The sequence below is a fragment of the Lepidochelys olivacea genome, assembly GCF_965140295.1.
Source record: "Lepidochelys olivacea isolate rLepOli2 genome assembly, chromosome: 12".
In the NCBI taxonomy this organism is placed as follows: Eukaryota; Metazoa; Chordata; order Testudines; family Cheloniidae; genus Lepidochelys; species Lepidochelys olivacea.
In genome coordinates, this window is record NC_140422.1 from 3,963,901 (window position 1) to 3,981,744 (window position 17,844).

At 50.7% G+C, this 17,844-nt stretch overlaps 1 protein-coding gene across 3 annotated transcripts in view; it reads right to left on the bottom strand.

The window, feature by feature from the left end:
* The window catches only part of GFOD2 (Gfo/Idh/MocA-like oxidoreductase domain containing 2), a 49,576-nt gene extending 35,561 nt beyond the window's left edge, over positions 1-14,015 (bottom strand). For 2 of the 3 annotated variants that reach the window (XR_014713727.1, XM_084644461.1), the window contains exon 1: positions 13,813-13,989. Coding sequence is in view for 1 of the 3 variants with exons in the window: in XM_084644462.1 (XP_084500588.1) it covers positions 13,813-13,888 (76 nt within the window). In the remaining 2 variants the exon portion in view is untranslated. Of the gene's footprint in view, positions 1-13,812 lie in introns of all 3 variants that reach the window. The other variant, XM_084644462.1, reaches the window with a different exon arrangement.
* Between the last annotated feature and the right edge of the window lie 3,829 nt (positions 14,016-17,844).

Below are 17,844 nucleotides of genomic sequence, written 5' to 3' on the forward strand. Positions count from 1 at the left end.
GATAATCAAGTTGGTCCATTTCCAGCACAAATCCAGGTTTTTCTCACCCTCCGCCCCCCACAAATTCACTCTCCTGCTGGTAATAGCCCAAAGTGACCACTCTCTTTACAATGTGTATGATAATCAAGGTGGGCCATTTCCAGCACAAATCTAGGTTCTCACCCCCCCCCCTTTTTTTCCCAAAAACCACACACACAAACTCACTCTCCTGCTGGTAATAGTTCATCCAAAGTGACCACTCTCCCTACAGTCTGCATGATAATCAAGGTGGGCCATTTCCAGCATAAATCCAAGTTTAACCAGAACGTTGGGGGGGGGGGTAGGAAAAAAACAAGGGGAAATAGGCTACCTTGCATAATGACTTAGCCACTCCCAGTCTCTATTTAAGCCTAAATTAATAGTATCCAATTTGCAAATGAATTCCAATTCAGCAGTTTCTTGCTGGAGTCTGGATTTGAAGTTTTTTTGTTTTAAGATAGCGACCTTCATGTCTGTAACTGCGTGACCAGAGAGATTGAAGTATTCTCCGACTGGTTTATGAATGTTACAATTCTTGACATCTGATTTGTGTCCACTTTCTACAAGACATTACCCTATGATCCCACTGAGAGTTACCAAAAGTAACTACAGCATTTGCTCAAGAAACTTCCTGAAAAAGCACAAGATCAAATCCGCACAGACACACCCCTGGAACCCCGACCTGGGATATTCTATCTACTACCTAAGATCCATAAACCTGGAAATCCTGGGCACCCCATCATCTCAGGCATTGGCACCCTGACAGCAGGATTGTCTGGCTATGTAGACTCCCTCCTCAGGCCCTACGCTACCAGCACTCCCAGCTATCTTTGAGACACCACTGACTTCCTGAGGAAACTACAATCCATCGGTGATCTTCCTGAAAACACCATCCTGGCCACTATGGATGTAGAAGCCCTCTACACCAACATTCCACACAAAGATGGACTACAAGCCGTCAAGAACACTATCCCCAATAATGTCACGGCTAACCTGGTGGCTGAACTTTGTGACTTTGTCCTTACCCATAACTATTTTACATTTGGGGACAATGTATACCTTCAGATCAGTGGCAGTGCTATGGGTACCCGCATGGCCCCACAGTATGCCAACACTTTTATGGCTGATTTAGAACAACGCTTCCTCAGCTCTCGTCCCCTAATGCCCCTACTCTACTTGCGCTATACTGATGACATCTTCATCATCTGGACCCATGGAAAAGAAGCCCTTGAGGAATTCCACCATGATTTCAACAATTTCCATCCCACCATCAACCTCAGCCTGGTCTAGTCCACACAAGAGGTCCACTTCCTGGACACTACAGTGCTAATAAACAATGGTCACATAAACACCACCCTATACCAGAAACCTACTGACTGCTATTCCTACCTACATGCCTCCAGCTTTCACCCTGACCACACCACACAATCCATCGTCTACAGCCAAGCTCTGCGATACAACCGCATTTGCTCCACCCCCTCAGACAGAGACAAACACCTACAAGATCTCTATCAAGCATTCTTACAACTACAGTACCCACCTGCTGAAGTGAAGAAACAGATTGATAGAGCCAGAAAAGTTCCCAGAAGTCACCTGCTACAGGACAGGCCTAACAAAGAAAATAACAGAACGCCACTAGCCGTCACCTTCAGCCCCCAACTAAAACCCCTCCAACGCATTATTAAGGATCTACAACCTATCCTGAAGGATGACCCAACACACTCACAAATCTTGGGAGACAGGCCAGTCCTTGCCTACAGACAGCCCCCCAACCTGAAGCAAATACTCACCAACAACCACATACCATACAACAGAACCACTAACCCAGGAACCTATCCTTGCAACAAAGCCCATTGCCAACTGTGCCCACATATCTATTCAGGGGACACCATCACAGGGCCTAATAACATCAGCCACACTATCAGAGGCTCGTTCACCTGCACATCCACCAATGTGATATATGCCATCATGTGCCAGCAATGCCCCTCTGCCATTTACATTGGTCAAACTGGACAGTCTCTACGTAAAAGAATAAATGGACACAAATCAGATGTCAAGAATTGTAACATTCATAAACCAGTCGGAGAATACTTCAATCTCTCTGGTCACACAATTACAGACATGAAGGTCGCTATCTTAAAACAAAAAAACTTCAAATCCAGACTCCAGCGAGAAACTGCTGAATTGGAATTCATTTGCAAATTAGATACTATTAATTTAGGCTTAAATAGAGACTGGGAGTGGCTAAGTCATTATGCAAGGTAGCCTATTTCCCCTTGTTTTTTTCCTCCCCCCCCCCGACGTTCTGGTTAAACTTGGATTTATGCTGGAAATGGCCCACCTTGATTATCACACACATTGTAAAGAGAGTGGTCAGTTTGGATGAGCTATTACCAGCAGGAGAGTGAGTTTGTGTGTCTGGTTTTTGGAAAAAAGGAGGGGGGTGAAAAAACCTGGATTTGTGCTGGAAATGGCCCACCTTGATTATCATACACATTGTAAAGAGAGTGGTCACTTTAGATAAGCTATTACCAGCAGGAGAGTGGGGTGGGAGGAGGTATTGTTTCATGGTCTCTGTGTATATAATGTCTTCTGCAGTTTCCACAGTATGCATCCGATGAAGTGAGCTGTAGCTCACGAAAGCTTATGCTCAAATAAATTGGTTAGTCTCTAGGGTGCCACAAGTACTCCTTTTCTTTTTGCGAATACAGACTAACACGGCTGTTACTCTGAAACCTACCTCCACTAATTCTTCCAATTCCTTCTTCCATTCCACAGCCGTCGCCTTCATTTTGTCTAGACCGAGTATCAATCTGCTCATTCTCAACCAAGCCCTAGTCTCAGTTAGAAATTGGTTGAGTAACTCCTCACGAAAGCTTATGCTCAAATAAATTTGTTAGTCTCTAACGTGCCACAAGTACTCGTTTTCAATTTGTTGGGTCAGCCTAATATGGAATGCAGTAGATTCTCCATCACTTTAAATCTTTACATCAAGACTGGATGTCTTTCTAAAAGATATGATCTAACTCTACCACAAGTTACCACACTCCACATAGGGATCACCACATGAAGTTCTATGGTCTGTGCTACACAGATTATACAAGAGTGATCACAATGGCCATGGCTTGTTCTTAAGAACGATTAATCTCTGAAACCCGCTCAGATAATATTACACAAAGCTGGTGATATTCTGGATCTAAGGCTGAGCAGAACGTTCCAAGTCACAGACAGGCAGTTACATTCAGGGAGATTAAGCATATGATTCAATATGAAATAAACAAGTTTATATCCCAAACATTATACAGTTTCAGAAAGGAATTTGATATAGTCAACTTTAAATAGTTAATTTTTAAAAATGAGTTGAAAGTATTTGCAGGTCCTATCCCTGCCTTGAATGCCCCTGCCAGTTTTGTGGGTTACAGTTAGAGAATTTTTTAAAATGCGACAATCTTTCTCATTATACTCTTAGCCCGGCAGAAGAGTCTGTCCTATCTTGGGGGCCTCTCCTTTTGTCCCTCCAGGGCCACGAACGTGATACAGTTCTGTGGTGACCTAGAATCCTACTTCCGACGACTCCGACTCAAGGAATATTTCCAACACACCTCTGAACAACATACTAACCCACAGAGTCCTTCCTACCAACACTACAAAAAGAAGGATTCTGCGTGGACTCCTCCTGAAGGTCGAAACAACAGACTGGACTTCTACATAGATTGCTTCCGTCAACATGCATGGGCTGAAATTGTGGAAAAGCAGCATCATTTGCCCCATAACCTCAGCCGTGCTGAACACACCACCACCAACAGCCTGAGGAACAACTCTGACATCATAATCAAAAAGGCTGACAAAGGAGGTTCTGTCGTCATCATGAATAAGTTGGAATATGAACAAGAGGCTGCTAGGCAGCTCTCTAACTCCACATTCTACAGGCCATTATCCTCTGATCCCACTGAGGATTACCAAAAGAAACTACACCATCTGCTCAAGAAACTCCCTGAAAAAGAACAGGAACAGATCTGTGCAGACACATGCCTAAAACCCCAACCAGAGGCATTCTATCTGCTTCCCAAGATCCATAAACCTGGAAATCCTGGATGCCCCATCATCTCAGCATTGGCACCCTGACAGCAGGGTTGTCTGGCTATGTAGACTCCCTCCACAGGCCCTAAGCTACCAGCACTCCCAGCTATCTTTGAGACCCCACTGACTTCCTGAGGAAACTACAATCCATCGGTGATCTTCCTGAAAACACCATCCTGGCCACTATGGATGTAGAAGCCCTCTACACCAACATTCCACACAAAGATGGACTACAAGCCGTCAGGAACAGTATCCCCGATAATGTCACGGCAAACCGGGTGGCTGAGCTTTGTGACTTTGTCCTCACTCAACTATTTCACATTTGGGGACAATATATACCTTCAAGTCAGCGGTACGGCTATGGGTACCCGCACGGCCCCACAGTATGCCAACATTTTTATGGCTGACTTAGATCAACACTTCTTTAGCTCTCGTCCCCTAACGCCCCTACTCTACCTGCGCTTTATTGATGACATCTTCATCATCTGGACCCATGGAAAAGAAGCCCTTGAGGAATTCCACCATGATTTCAACAATTTCCATCCCACCATTAACCTCAGCCTAGATCAATCCACACAAGCGGTCCATTTCCTGGACACCACTGTGCTAATAAGCAATGGTCACATAAACACCACCCTATACCGGAAACCTACTGACCGCTATACTTACCTACTTGCCTCCAGCTTCCATCCAGGACACACCACACGATCCATTGTCTATAGCCAAGCTCCAAGATACAACCACATTTGCTCCAATCCCTCAGACAGAGACAAACACCTACAAGATCTCTATCAAGCATTCTTAAAACTACAATACCCAGCTGTTGAAGTGAAAAAACAGATTGACAGAGCCAGAAGAGTACCCAGAAGTCACCTACTACAGGACAGGCCCAACAAAGAAAATAACAACACCACTAGCCATCACCTTCAGCCCCCAACTAAAACCTCTCCAGCGCATCATCACAGATTTACAACCTATGCTGAAAAATGATCCCTCACTCTCACAGATCTTGGGAGACAGACCAGTCCTCGCTTACAGACAGCCCCCCAACCTGAAGCAAATACTCTCCAGCAACCACACACCACACAACAAAAACACTAACCCAAGAACCTATCCTTGCAACAAAGCCCAACTCTGTCCACATATTTATTCAAGTGACACCATCATAGGACCTAATCACATTAGCCACGCCATCAGGGGCTCGTTCACCTGCACATCTTCCCATGTGATATATGCCATCATGTGCCAGCAATGCCCCTCTGCCATGTACACTGGCCAAACCGGACTGTCTCTACGCAAAAGAATAAATGGACACAAATCTGGACAAACATCAGGAATCATAACATTCAAAAACTGGTAGGAGAACACTTCCACCTCTCTGGCCACTCAGTAAAAGATTTAAGGGTGGCCATTTTGCAATAGAAAAGCTTCAAAAACCGACTCCAATGAGAAATTGCTGAGCTTGAATTAATATGCAAACTAGATACCATTAACTTTTGAAGAGAGACTGGGAGTGGTTGGGTCATTACACATATTGAATCTATTTCCTTAAGTGAAGTATCCTCACACCTTCTTGTCAACTGTCTAAATGGGCCATCTTGATTATCACTATAAAAGTTTTTTTCTCCTGCTGATAATAGCTCACCTTAATTAATTAGCCTCTCACAGTTTGTATGGCAACTTTCAACGTATCTGTATGTGTGTGTATATCTTCTTACTATATGTTCCATTCTATGCATCCGATGAAGTGGGCTGTAGCCCATGAAAGCTTATGATCTAATAAATTTGTTAGTCTCTAAGGTGCCACAAGTCCTCCTTTTCTTTCTCCTGTTGCTGTGTGAAAGATCCAAGAAAGCTATAGGGAAAAACTAACCATACACAAGGTGCTGTCACACACACAAAAGCTGATGAGAGAGATTTCCCCCTCAAATCCTAGAGTTACTGGTCATATCAAAGATTATTGTAACAAGTAAACATTTTTCATATTAAAGTGCTATTTCTAAACTGAAGGTGTACCTGTAAACGCTTGCTTTCCCCCTCCCCACACCGGTTCTGTAATAGCTGTGACATTATAGCACAGGGTAGGGCAAACTTTTTGGGCCGAGGGCCACAGCTGGGTGGGGAAATTGTGTGCAGGGCTGGGGCAGGGGCTTGGGGTGCGGGAGGGAGTGCGAGGTGTGGATGGGGGTGCGGTGTGCAGGAACAGGCTCAGGGCAAGGGATTGGGGCAGAAGAGAGGTGCAGGGTATATGAGGGGGCTCAGGGAAGGAGGTTGGAGTGAAGGAGGGGTGCGGACTGCAGGAGGGAGATCAGGGCAGGGGGTTAGGATGCAGGAGGGGTGCGATGTGTGGCAGGGGGCGCAGGGCAGGGGTTGGGGTGCACGGGGGTGCGGGGGTGCGGGGTGCAGGCAGGGAGTTGGGGGGCGGGGTGCAGGAGGGGTTCAGGCTCCGGCCCGGCGCTGCTTACCTAAAGTGGCTCTGGAGTGGCAGTGGTGCGCACCGGGGCCAGGGCAGGCTCCCTGCACACCTGCCCTGGCCCCACGCCGCGTTGCTCCGGGAAGCGGCCGGCACCACATCCCTGCGCAGCCCTTGGGGAAGGGGTAGGCACAGGGCGCCGCGCGCTGCCCTTGCCACGCCTCCAGGTACCGCCCCCGAAGCTCCCATTGGCTGCGGTTCCCCATTCCTGGCCAACGGGAGCTGCAGGGGGCAGTGCCTGGAGGCAAGGGCAACGAACAGAGCCCTCTGCCTCCTTCAGGGCCCCAAGGACGTGGTGCCGGCCGCTTCCGAGAGTGGCACGGGGCCTTTGGCACCATGGGGGACAATCCCACGGGCCAGATCCAAAGCCCTGACCAGCTGGATCCAGCCTGCAGGCCATAGTTTGCCCACCCCTGTTATAGCATAATATGTAGCATGTTTCAAACAGTAACAAACCCTCACAATCCCCCTGTGAGGCAAGTACTACTCCATTCTACAAGTTGGAAAAACTAAGATAGGGAGAAGAGAAATGACTTGCCAAAGTTCAAATGGTAAGTCAGTACACAGACCCCTGTGCTGCGCTAAGATCACACCTCCCCATGGTGTGTGTTGGGGCTTCAGGGCATCACTCTGGGAGACTTCAGTACAAGAGGAAAACAAACAAACAAACAAAAAATCTTAGGCACCCTGAACACCCATTTTTCCTACTACAATTTGAGGCATCCAGCATGTTACCTTATTTAGTGAATTTCTGATGGCACTTCGCTGCCCTGAACAAAAAGTCACCTTTAGGTTTTCTCTATGATATTGCTAATTTCAGACTTTTTGCACGGGTACAACTCAAAGCCTTTTTAAAAAAAATTACATTTGCAGGACCTCAACAAGAGGCAAGGCATCTGAGGTAGTGTTTTGTTTTGTTTTTTAATTAATTTAGTGCAGAGGGAATGTGCCAGATCGACACGGTGGAGATCAAAATCTTGTGTCTATGCACAAAACCTGTACCTCATGGATTAAAAACAAAAGGGCATACCTCTCTCTCTCTCCCCCTCACTCACACACACACACCCCTCCCTGCAATTAATAACCTCTCTCAATCTCAGTCTGATGGCGAAAGGAAAGTTTAATTTCTGGTGCTGATTCAATACTTCACCTCTCTACTAAGTTCAAAGAAAGGGGCCAATTCGTGCCAGTTGTCAATGTGATTTATGTGCTTATTTTTATTCGATGTTTATTTGTATTTATTTCACACAGGCCAAACAGCTGGACAGGAACAATTTTCAGTCACCTCCAACATGGACATAGGTGAGTTTTGTTTTGTTTTTTTGAAGTTTAATGTATCATAAACTATACCATATGAATAGTCAACTACTGTGCATTTGTGTAGCATTTATACTAAAGATTGATGGTTATAACAACTCTGTATTGCTGTCTGAACAGTATATACTGTGTTGCCTCAAGCATTCTGCATTCACTACACGGCTGACTATATTGGTTCCAAGGGAGCCATTACATATTTGCTCTATAATCTGACCTTAAAAGAATGTTTGCTGATATTCAATAGGCAAATACAACCCCAGTTATAAAAAGTCCTAGGACAGGTACCCATACAACCTTATGTTTTGCTTAGACACTCCAGTATACCCATTTCTGTGAATTACAGGCAGTATAGGAGAGGTATTACAAGCAGAATATGAGAGGAATGCAGGCAGACCGAGAGAAGTTTGAAAAAAACACATTATTTGACTCTCCGAAGAGAAAAAATGTGATCAAAATTGAAAGTGGCAGTTCATTCTCTGAAAGTTGAATAAGGGGTTCAAATCCATCAAGTAATCAGGAGAGGCTGCTCATAAGGAAAAATAATCCACTTTATCGTTAAAAAAAGTGTCGAAATGGATAATAAATTTGTGTGCACCTATATCCTGAAACGAGACTCTCTCAAATACGAGTCAGTCTTTTCAGATCAGGGAAAAGGTATATTGGCTGCACACAAATGAAGTTTGTATTTCTATTGCTCTTGCAGCACCTGTCCTACAGATAAGAGTCTTCAGTCTCCAAGGCTGTTAGACTGGCACCTTTCATCAGCATGGAATTCACATAAAAAAAAATCACTCCAACATATAGTTAACACGATAAAGTTTAAACTATAGGACATAGGATGTGTTTTAATACAGCCAAATACAAAGTTATACATCTAGGAACAAGGAATACAAGCCGTGCCAACAGAAGGGGGGTTGTATCCTGGAAAGCAGTGGCTCTAAAAAGGTCCTAGAGGTCACAGTGGGCAAACAACTGAACATGAGCTCCCAGTGCTGCACTGTGGCAAAAAGGGCTAATGTGATCCCCAGATGTATAAAAACAGGAGTAGCGAGTAGGAGCATGAAGCAGATTTTACCTCTGCATATGGTATGGATGAGTCAGGTACTGGAATACCGTGTCTAGCTCTGGAATCCACATTTTTAAAAGAATGTTGAAAAACTGGAGAGGGTGCAGAAAAGACAAAAATGATTTGGGGATTGGAGAAAATGGCTTTTTTACGGTGAGAGATTTAAAGAGCTGTTTTTAGTTTATGAAAAAGACGACTGAGAGGTGACTTGATTACAGTCTGTAAGTATTTTCATAGGGAGAAAATACCAGATACAAAAGGAGTCTTTAATCTAGCAGAGTAATACATAAAAAGAACCAGTGGCTGGAAACTGAAGCCAGACAAATTCAAATTAGAAATAAGGCAAACATTTTTAAGGATAAGAACAAAATACCAAGGGAAGGGGTGGATTTTCCACATCTTGATGTCTTCAAACCAAGACTGCCTGGATATCTTTCTGGAGGGCAGGCTTTAGCCAAACACAAAAGTTACTGGGCTGAATACAGGGTTAAACAGGTAAAAGCAATATTCAGCAGGTCAGGCTAAATGACCTAATGGTCCCTTCTGGAAATTAAACTTTTTGAATGAAAATCTTGGTGGGAATCTTCTTGGATTTTGTGTATTTCTGTATTTTATGGCTTGCCTCAGACGTAATAAACCTTATGAGACAGTCTAGGAGGACTAGGCATGGGAAAGATTAATGGACAAAGTCAAATATGAACTCAAGCAAACTCTAATATTGTATTCAATAAGTTCTTATACTACAGTCATCGCTCTAGTACCAGAGCACCTTCTTCCTGCAGTAAGGAAGATCGCTACACAGCTGTCATGTTTGTTGTCTCATCCTCTCCCAGGGGAGAAGCATGTACAGTAAATTATCTTGGTTTAGTATATTTTCAGGTTGTTGGTTTTAATATACATGTTGCTATATATTTATGTCAGGGAAGGCAGGATCAAAGAAATGTGCGTTGCACACTTGAAGCAGAAGGTGGTGAGGTTCATCATGATCCACATTTCTCCGGCCCTGCCTCCTCACTTTGCAAGCAACATTAAACGTTTATTAACCAGAAGCATTGTGGTTGCTTGTAAATAGATTCCTTTTGTATAAAAGAATGGTCTATGATAACACGAATTTTAACTATCCTGAAAACAAAATACACTTTGGTTTATTCTGCCATTATTATCCAGGAAAACCCATTTGTGCCTGATGATAAAGACTGTGTCACATCTTTGCACTTCTGCAGATCAAAAGATGTCCCTGAATAAATTCACCGTATCTATCAGTCTGGGAGCATGTGTAATTCTGTGGCCAAGTTAATGATAGAAAGGAAAGGGAGGTGTCATTTGATATGTAAAAATCATAATTTCAATGGTATCATCCTCTGTAACATGGCAAGTGGAGGGACTTGCTGCCCCCTCAGCTCCAGATCCTTCAGTTGGTGGATATTTTTATAATATAAGGTCTCTGGAAATGGGTCAAGTTAGGTATCATTCGAAAGCCCTTTCTCCCACAAACACAAGGTACAAAACATGACAAGTCTAAAACAATTATGTAAATATATATTCAAGAAAATGTTTAAAAATCAACTTTTTAAAATGATATGTTAAGACATCTTTAACAGGTAGTCCTCTCAAAGTTAATACAGTAGTCGGTCAGTCAAGGGCCACAATTTATCAATTAATGCTCAGATCATCATACCTGATCAATTTTTTTAATGTTAGAAATGACTAAAAATGGAAGGAGTGCTTCAAGTTGATTTGCCATCATCAGCAAAAAAAGAAGACAGTCCACATGGGTTGGTGGGATTTTTAAAAAAAGTCATAAAAATTACAGCTTTAGCTGGCATTATGGGATGGGGACAATTGCACGCTGGGAAGCTGACCCCTTGCTCATAGTCATCCCCGCGCAACTCATTTCTGCCCCACTATCCATTTCCAAAACTTCCCAACAGAGTGTGCTGGACAGTGGTGTGTTGCACGCTAGGATACCTCCCATGGTGCACTACACTGTGCATCAACACAAGCACTCCGGGTGAGTATGCACAACGCCGATGCAAGCAGCCAAGTATGCACACTCACGAGCAATATACTAACAGTGGGCTGGCTTTATGCCAACATAACTTGCGTCAACCAAAGTTTGCCGTATAGACATGGTCTTAGACTATATCTACTGCACAGATCTGAATAACTGAAGTGCTTTTGACAGAACTGTTTTAAGCACAAACTATTCACTGCAACCACACTAGCCATACTGAGTTGTATTCTGAACCATGAAGCTTTGTCCTATGTCCCTACTAGTACTGCTCTGAACTACTTCAGTTACAGTTCCCTCTGGGTACCTATCCCATAGTTCACTACACACCCAGAAGCAGTGGACTCAGATTCTGAAAGACTCTGGTACCCTATGGGACAATAGCGGGAGGAGTATTTGAACAATTTCAGTACCATTCCCACTGGCAGTAGATGCATGCAGGCTGAATTGATTCAGACTAAATCAGGTTTGCTTTCAGCGACACTAAATACTGGGTTGAAAAGGGGTAACAAGTGGCTAGTCAAAGTTTGGGGCCTTGGATATTTTCCAGTTGGAAGTAGAAATTGATGAAGTCTGATATTTTCTTTGATGCAATCTTGTTTATTTACAAAGAATGTACAAAGTCCTGTGTCTCTGACTATAGAAGGAACCAAGAACAAAAGAACCTTTTACTGAGCTTACATAGCCAGCAAGCCTCTTTATTTAGCCAATACCAGACCCAAAAGCTCTCTTTCTAGCTTTTTCCAGGGTCAAACTTTGCTTACAGGCTCCTGATTGGCTTTCTTGGCTGGCCTCTCCCTCTCTTTTTGTTCTTGTAGGTTTTCATTGTGTGTGCATGATCTCTCCTCCCACACAAACACCACCCCTACCCAACACAACAGTCAGCCAAAAGTCCTGGGTGGTTTCAGACACACCTTTTGCTTTAGGTGTAGCTTATGCTTAGTTATGTTAACAGAACTCACACCTATCAACCTCAATGGGGTCAAGATTTCACCCAGCTCATAACAGTACTGACCCAAATGATATTGTGTATGCGTGTAAACAGTTTGAGCAATTTTACATGCAGATGTAAGGAATGTTACAAATTTGCTAAGGGGCACCACATAGCTCTTGCAAGAGTAAATTTTCTCTTATGTAGAAAAGATATTCAATCTCAAAATACTTTACAAATAATCTACTTTTCAAAGTGCCCCTGAGTTGGTATTAACCCCATTTTACCAATGGGGAAATTGAGACTTGCCTAAAGTCACACAGGAAGTCTGTGGCATTACCAAGCACCTCTCCTTAATTCCTTTTCCAAGCCATTTTTCCGTTCTTTTGTGCCTTCATTTATGGAGTACCTGCACTGAACATCCGCTATACACTTAAATAAAGAGTTGCGACATGGTCTACCGCCGTCATGCTATGTATGAACAGAGCCCACCTGAACCTGCTGTGAGGAAGGCGAAAAAACCCCCACTGCACCTTGCCAATATAGTGGTAAGGGAAAAATTCCTTCCCAGCCCCCCTTAGTGGGGCAGCTAGCGTAATGCCACAGGACTCCTTGTTGCTTTTAACAGAACCTAGATCTCCAAACACCCAGTCAGTCCTGTGCTTTAACTGAAAGTAACATTTTGAACGATGGTGCATCAATGGCTATCAATTATTCCAAGAGCAGATACATAGCACTACTGACCTTGTTTCACATCTGCTTCCATGCTCCTTACTTATGGGCTGTTCTCCTAGCACAGCAAATTCTTACCCATTTCAATACAGAGCTCATGGGCAGATGGGAAAAGAAGAGAGGCAACACAAAGGATATGCAAGTGAAAAGGCTTCAAGACTAGAGTACTCACCACTAAAAGTCCACAGTTGTCAATTACTACCCCACAGTGATGGCAGAGACCTATTCTACTATAAGGACAAACTAGAGCACACAACATGTAACTGGGAGAAACTGCTGACAAATGCGGACTTTTCCCAGCCATCGCTATGTGATTTGCTAGTTTCAGAGTAGCAGCCGTGTTAGTCTGTATCCGTAAAAAGAAAAGGAGGACTTGTGGCATCTTAGAGACTAACCAATTTATTAGAGCATAGCACCCTCGCTCAGCACCACCCCCAACTCCACACTCCCCCAGCACCCCCGGCTCCACCCCCCCCACCCCCTCCCCTCGCTCAGCGCCACCCCCAGCTCCGCGCCCCCCACCCCCTCGCTCAGCACCCCCCCAGCTCCGCACCCCCTCGCCCAGCACCCCCCCAGCTCCGCGCCCCCCACCCCCTTGCCCCCTCACTCAGCGCTGCCCCAGCTCCGCACCCCCCACCCCCTCGCTCAGCACCCCCCCAGCTCCGCACCCCCTCGCCCAGCACCCCCCCAGCTCCGCGCCCCCCACCCCCTTACCCCCTCACTCAGCGCTGCCCCAGCTCCGCACCCCCCACCCCCTCCCCTCGCCCAGCGCCACCCCCAGGTCTACGCCCCCCACCCACCTGGCTCCGCGCCCCCCCCCAGCTCCGCACCCCCCACCATCCCCCAGCACCCCCCCAGCTCCGCATCCCCCTCCCCTCGCCCAGCACCCCCCCAGCTCCGCGCCCCCCACTCCCTCCCCTCACTCAGCGCCGCCCCCAGCTCCACGCCCCCCACCCACCTGGCTCCGCGCCCCCCCCAGCTCTGCACCCCCCACCCCCAGCACCCCCCAGCTCCGCGCCCCCCCCCAGCTCTGCACCCCCAGCACCCCCCAGCTCCGCGCCCCCTCGCCCAGCACCCCCCCAGCTCCCCTCGCTCCGCGCCGCCCCCAGCTCCACGCCCCCCACCCTCTCCTCGCTCCGCGCCCCCCCAGCTCCTCCCAGAGCCCCGCCGGGCGGGTCTCTCACCTGCGGGCCGGAGGCGGCACGGGGCCGCGGGCTCGGGCAGCGAAGTCCAGCGGCCCCGTCTCGCTCCCGGGCGCATCCTCGCGGGCCGGGCCGGGCGGGGGCGCGGGCGCGCTCCCGCGGGGCAGGAGACGGACGAGGGGGCGCGCTCCCGCGGCGCCGGGCTGAGTCCTGGGCGCGGCCCCTCTGTGGCAGCGCGCGCCGCTCAGGCTCTGCGCGAGACGCTCTGCCCACCCCGGCAGTTCGCGCGCATGCGCGGAAGGGTGGGGGCTCTTAAGCCTTAAAGGAGCCGCGTCCAATTTCACAGGCCCTGCGCTAGGCCGCCTGCAGCAGCAGCGGCAGGGGGAGCCCGCGGGCGGGTTACAGTAGGACCCACAATAAAAGAGTGGGGGACCAGGGCCAGATCCACAGACTGGCACCCGCGCAGCCTCTCTCCCGGCCCTCCCCAGGGCACAGTGACCCCGCAGCACAGCCCGCAGCCCCCCCAGCCACCAGTGCATGGCGCTGACCCCAGGGACAACGCCCCCCTTCTCGCCCCCTGGGCTGCACCCCCCAACCTGCCCTTCCGCGCCCAGCCCCCACCCGGCACCGACCCCGACCCCGACCCCTGGGGCTGCACCCCCCAACCTGCCCTTCCCCCCTCCCTCAGACTCACTTCCCACCTCAGCCCCCCTACACCCCCTCTCAGAACCCCCCACCCCCTCTCACCCTTCCCCCACGGCCAGCCCCCACCCGGCACCGACCCCTGGGGCTGCACCCCCCAACCTGCCCTTCCCCCCTCCCTCAGACTCACTTCCCACCTCAGCCCCCCCCACCCCCTCTCAGAACCCCCCACCCCCTCTCACCCTTCCCCCACACCCAGCCCCCACCCCTGGGGCTGCACCCCCCAACCTGCCCTTCCGCGCCCAGCCCCTCCCTCAGACTCACTTCCCACCTCAGCCCCCCTACACCCCCTCTCAGAACCCCCCACCCCCTCTCACCCTTCCCCCACGCCCAGCCTCACCCTTCCCCCACCCCCGTCTCACCCTTCCCCCACGGCCAGCCCCCACCCGGCACCGACCCCTGGGGCTGCACCCCCCAACCTGCCCTTCCCCCCTCCCTCAGACTCACTTCCCACCTCAGCCCCCCCCACCCCCTCTCAGAACCCCCCACCCCCTCTCACCCTTCCCCCACGGCCAGCCCCCACCCGGCACCGACCCCTGGGGCTGCACCCCCCAACCTGCCCTTCCCCCCTCCCTCAGACTCACTTCCCACCTCAGCCCCCCCCACCCCCTCTCAGAACCCCCCACCCCCTCTCACCCTTCCCTCTCACCCTTCCCCCACACCCAGCCCCCACCCCTGGGGCTGCACCCCCCAACCTGCCCTTCCGCGCCCAGCCCCTCCCTCAGACTCACTTCCCACCTCAGCCCCCCTACACCCCCTCTCAGAACCCCCCACCCCCTCTCACCCTTCCCCCACGGCCAGCCCCCACCCGGCACCGACCCCTGGGGCTGCACCCCCCAACCTGCCCTTCCCCCCTCCCTCAGACTCACTTCCCACCTCAGCCCCCCCCACCCCCTCTCAGAACCCCCCACCCCCTCTCACCCTTCCCCCACACCCAGCCCCCACCCCTGGGGCTGCACCCCCCAACCTGCCCTTCCGCGCCCAGCCCCTCCCTCAGACTCACTTCCCACCTCAGCCCCCCTACACCCCCTCTCAGAACCCCCCACCCCCTCTCACCCTTCCCCCACGCCCAGCCTCACCCTTCCCCCACCCCCGTCTCACCCTTCCCCCACGGCCAGCCCCCACCCGGCACCGACCCCTGGGGCTGCACCCCCCAACCTGCCCTTCCCCCCTCCCTCAGACTCACTTCCCACCTCAGCCCCCCCCACCCCCTCTCAGAACCCCCCACCCCCTCTCACCCTTCCCCCACGGCCAGCCCCCACCCGGCACCGACCCCTGGGGCTGCACCCCCCAACCTGCCCTTCCCCCCTCCCTCAGACTCACTTCCCACCTCAGCCCCCCCCACCCCCTCTCAGAACCCCCCACCCCCTCTCACCCTTCCCTCTCACCCTTCCCCCACACCCAGCCCCCACCCCTGGGGCTGCACCCCCCAACCTGCCCTTCCGCGCCCAGCCCCTCCCTCAGACTCACTTCCCACCTCAGCCCCCCTACACCCCCTCTCAGAACCCCCCACCCCCTCTCACCCTTCCCCCACGGCCAGCCCCCACCCGGCACCGACCCCTGGGGCTGCACCCCCCAACCTGCCCTTCCCCCCTCCCTCAGACTCACTTCCCACCTCAGCCCCCCCCACCCCCTCTCAGAACCCCCCACCCCCTCTCACCCTTCCCCCACACCCAGCCCCCACCCCTGGGGCTGCACCCCCCAACCTGCCCTTCCGCGCCCAGCCCCTCCCTCAGACTCACTTCCCACCTCAGCCCCCCTACACCCCCTCTCAGAACCCCCCACCCCCTCTCACCCTTCCCCCACGCCCAGCCTCACCCTTCCCCCACCCCCGTCTCACCCTTCCCCCACGGCCAGCCCCCACCCGGCACCGACCCCTGGGGCTGCACCCCCCAACCTGCCCTTCCGCGCCCAGCCCCTCCCTCAGACTCACTTCCCACCTCAGCCCCCCTACACCCCCTCTCAGAACCCCCCACCCCCTCTCACCCTTCCCCCACGCCCAGCCTCACCCTTCCCCCACGGCCAGCCCCCACCCGGCACCGACCCCTGGGGCTGCACCCCCCAACCTGCCCTTCCGCGCCCAGCCCCTCCCTCAGACTCACTTCCCACCTCAGCCCCCATACACCCCCTCTCAGAACCCCCCACCCCCATCTCACCCTTCCCCCACCCCCTCTCACCCTTCCCCCACGCCCAGCCCCCACCCAGCACCGACCCCTGGGCTGCACCCCCCCAACCTGCCCTTCCGCGCCCAGCCCCTCCCTCAGACTCACTTCCCACCTCAGCCCCCATACACCCCCTCTCAGAACCCCCCACCCCCGTCTCACCCTTCCCCCACCCGCGTCTCACCCTTCCCCCACGCCCAGCCTCAGTGTCTCCACCTACGCATCCCACACAGCCAGCCTCAGCATCCCACCCCACGTACACCCTCCTCTGAGCCCCTCCCCCCCACTCAGCCTCAGCACCCCAGGTACAACCTGCCTCGCCCTCCCGCAACACCCCACCGCTGTGCCCTCCCTCAGAGCCCGCCTCACCACCGACCCATGGTGACACTGTACCTCAAAGCAGCGCCCTGGCACCCCCATATTCACCACTGTCCTATAATTATATGTTTTGTACAAAGTATATCTTGTGAGGCATAATTTTTAAAGTCGTGATCCACTGAACATGAATAGCCTGTTGGATTGTGTGTGTGATCAGTGCCTGTGAAGTTATTCAGCATTGCTATGTGTGTTACTGAAATAGGTCTTTCAGTTGCAACCAAGGAGTAGCCATCACTGGCCAGACAGGCGTTAATCATAGAATATCAGGGTTGGAAGGGACCTCAGGAGGTCATCTAGTCCAACCCCCTGCTCAAAGCAGGACCAATCCCCAATTAAATCATCCCAGCCAGGGCTTTGTCAAGCCTGACCTTAAAAACTTCTAAGGAAGGAGATTCCACCACCTCCCTAGGTAACGCATTCCAGTGTTTCACCACCCTCCTAGTGAAAAAGTTTTTCCTAATATCCAACCTAAACCTCCCCCACTGCAACTTGAGACCATTACTCCTTGTCCTGTCCTCTTCTACCACTGAGAACAGTCTAGAACCATCCTCTCTGGAACCACCTCTCAGGTAGTTGAAAGCAGCTATCAAATCCCCCCTCATTCTTCTCTTCTGCAGACTAAACAATCCCAGTTCCCTCAGCCTCTCCTCATAACTCATGTGTTCTAGACCCCTAATCATTTCTGTTGCCCTTCGCTGGATTCTCTCCAATTTATCCACATCCTTCTTGTAGTGTGGGGCCCAAAACTGGACACAGTACTCCAAATGAGGCCTCACCAATGTCGAATAGAGGGGGACGATCACGTCCCTCGATCTGCTCGCTATGCCCCTAC